At 65.1% G+C, this 2,305-nt stretch overlaps 1 protein-coding gene across 1 annotated transcript; it reads right to left on the bottom strand.

Moving 5' to 3' along the window:
* Positions 1-340: 340 nt before the first annotated feature.
* LOC128897990 (uncharacterized) lies at positions 341-2,305 on the bottom strand. The gene is made up of 5 exons (XM_054168772.1): positions 2,198-2,305; positions 1,427-1,501; positions 1,071-1,256; positions 778-1,024; positions 341-696 (listed from the first exon to the last, which is right to left on the bottom strand). Exons 1-5 carry the CDS (start codon positions 2,303-2,305, stop codon positions 350-352), a joined length of 963 nt encoding a protein of 320 aa, XP_054024747.1. The 3' UTR covers positions 341-349.

Here is a 2,305-nt window from a genome sequence, read left to right as displayed (position 1 = left end):
GTCCCTGGGGAAGGGTGCTCCAGTCCCTGGGGAAAGGGGCTCCAGTCCCTGGGGAAGGGTGCTCCAGTCCCCTGGGGAAAGGGGCTCCAGTCCCTGGGGAAGGGTGCTCCAGTCCCCTGGGGAAGGGTGCTCCAGTCCCTGGGGAAAGGGGCTCCAGTCCCTGGGGAAGGGTGCTCCAGTCCCCTGGGGAAGGGTGCTCCAGTCCCCTGGGGAAGGGTGCTCCAGTCCCCTAGGGAAGGGTGCTCCAGTCCCTGGGGAAGGGGGCTCCAGTCCCCTAGGGAAGGGTGCTCCGGTCCCTCAGGGAGGGATTCTCCAGCCCCGGTGGTCCCCAGGCTCGTTGCCACCTCCATCACTGCAGTGCTGGGGACACCTGGCAGAGGAGATTGGGCTGTGGTGCTATGTGACTGGAGAGAGCATCAAAGTCCCTAGGGGTGGTGGCACCCACTCTGGCGGTGGGACCCACCATGGTGCCAGCCAGGTGACCCAGCCCCAGCAGGCTGAGGGCAAAGTGGATGCAGTTGCAGGTGCCAAGGTCGTACTCCACCGCCTGCTGCATGGCCGCCCGGACGCGTCGCTGCAGGGCGGCCGCATCCAGCCCTCCCTTCCTCCGCAGCACCTTGGCCGGGCCCCGCGTCCGCAGCAGGTGACTCTTGCCGTGCTTGGCCACAATCCCCGATGGGGACGTCCCCGAGCTGCCTATGGGGGCAGAGAGGGCACTGCATCGTGTGTCCCTTTCCTGGGGATGTGCCCATGCCAGGACCGACCGCTGAGGCTCACCTTCCAGGTGGATGATCTCTCCGTCACCACAGTAGACACCAGCGTGGGCTCCCCACCAGCCAGGGACTCCAGAGGTCAGAGGGAAGAGGAAGAGGTCCCCGGGCTGGGGCTCGGCCATCCCATTGGGGACCACATCAAAGTGCTGGCCCAACAGCGCCTCGCAGAGGAAGAACGCCGCCGTGTTCGTCGCCCCGGCCGCCGCCTGGAGACCCGGCAGTGTTTCAGGGCCGCCAGTGTCCTGGGGACTCTAGTAGCGTCCCCTGCATGCTGGCTTAGCCCCCATCCCTGGTGACTTGGGCTCGGGTCTCCAGGGATGGGGAATCACTCCGAGAAGGGGCCACCTCCTCGAAGTGCTGAGCCCCCGTGGGTGCTGAGGAAAAGGCAGGGCCTGCTGGGGTTGGCCCTGCTGAGGCAGGGGTGAGATGGGAGGTGCGGGACACGAAGGCAACGCTGGCACATACCTGCTTGGAGCTGATCACCTGGAGGGACAAACACCTGGAGTTAGCCCTGGTGGCACTGGGAGGTGGGACCCAGGGGCCACAATGGGATGGCACCAGCAGCATGGTTCAGGTCCTGCCCAGAGTGCTGCCATCCACTGCCTGAGTCCCTGGCCAGGGTCCCTGTGCCAGCACCCCCAAACCTGTCATACCCAGGAGCTCAGCCAGCGCCAGGGCTGCAGGAAGAGCCCAGCTGGGGCTTGCAGGGTCTGCACCAGGGTGCTCATCTGTGGGGAGAGGCAGAGTGAGCCTGGCACCCAGCCTCTGCTGGCACCAAGCCCATGATGGCACCCAGCCCTGCTAGCACATATTCCTCCTTGCACTCATCCACTCTGGTCACCCAGCCTTGCTGGCACATGCTCACCCCTACTGGCATCTTCATCCTCTAGCACCTACCCCCTGCTCTTACCCATCCCAGGCTAGCACCCATCCCCTTCTAGCACCCATCCTGATAACTCCCACCCACTGCTAGCCCCCATCCTGCTGGCACTCTGCTGACACCCATCCCCTGTTAGCACCCATCCCCTGCTAGCACCCATCCCCTGCTGGTACCCATTCCCTGCTAGAACCCATCCTGCTAGCACCCTGCTGGCACCCATCCCCTGTTAGCACCCATCCCCTGCTGGCACCCATCCCCTGCTGGCACCCATCCCCTCCTAGCACCCATCCTGCTGGCACCCTACTGGCACCCATCCCCTGCTAGCATCCAGCCCTGCTAGCACCAAGCCCTGCAAGCACCCAGCCCCTGCTGGCACCCAGCCCCTGCTAGCACCCATCCTGCTGGCACCGGGCTGGCAGCCATCCCCAGCCCCCGAGTCGGCACCAGGCAGATTGCAGCTGCAGGGTCCGTGGGCGCTGGGTGCCACAGCAGAGGGGTGTCACCACCTGGGTGGAGATGCCCTCCTCACCGGCTCCCTCTTTACCTGGCTGAGAAGGTTCATCTGCAAGGAGAAAAGGTGAAGTCCAGAAAGCTGGGGACAAAGGCTGTGCCCAGCCCCACTTTGAGGACCTCTTTGTCCCCACACAGTCAT

Source organism: Dryobates pubescens, chromosome 17 (genome assembly GCF_014839835.1).
Source record: "Dryobates pubescens isolate bDryPub1 chromosome 17, bDryPub1.pri, whole genome shotgun sequence".
NCBI lineage: Eukaryota > Metazoa > Chordata > Aves > Piciformes > Picidae > Dryobates > Dryobates pubescens.
The sequence above is the reverse complement of the archived record's forward strand: the minus strand, read 5'-3'. Positions and strand labels throughout refer to the sequence as shown.

Bases quoted from the DNA above. Each gene is read 5' to 3' on its own strand.
- LOC128897990 (XM_054168772.1), bottom strand. From the start codon at position 2,305: ATGACTGTGTGGGGACAAAGAGGTCCTCAAAGTGGGGCTGGGCACAGC. The intron at 1,502-2,197 runs GTAAAGAGGGAG...CTCTCCCCACAG, and splicing joins AGATGAACCTTCTCAGCCAG to ATGAGCACCCTGGTGCAGAC. The intron at 1,257-1,426 runs GTATGACAGGTT...TTGTCCCTCCAG, and splicing joins GGCGCTGGCTGAGCTCCTGG to GTGATCAGCTCCAAGCAGGT.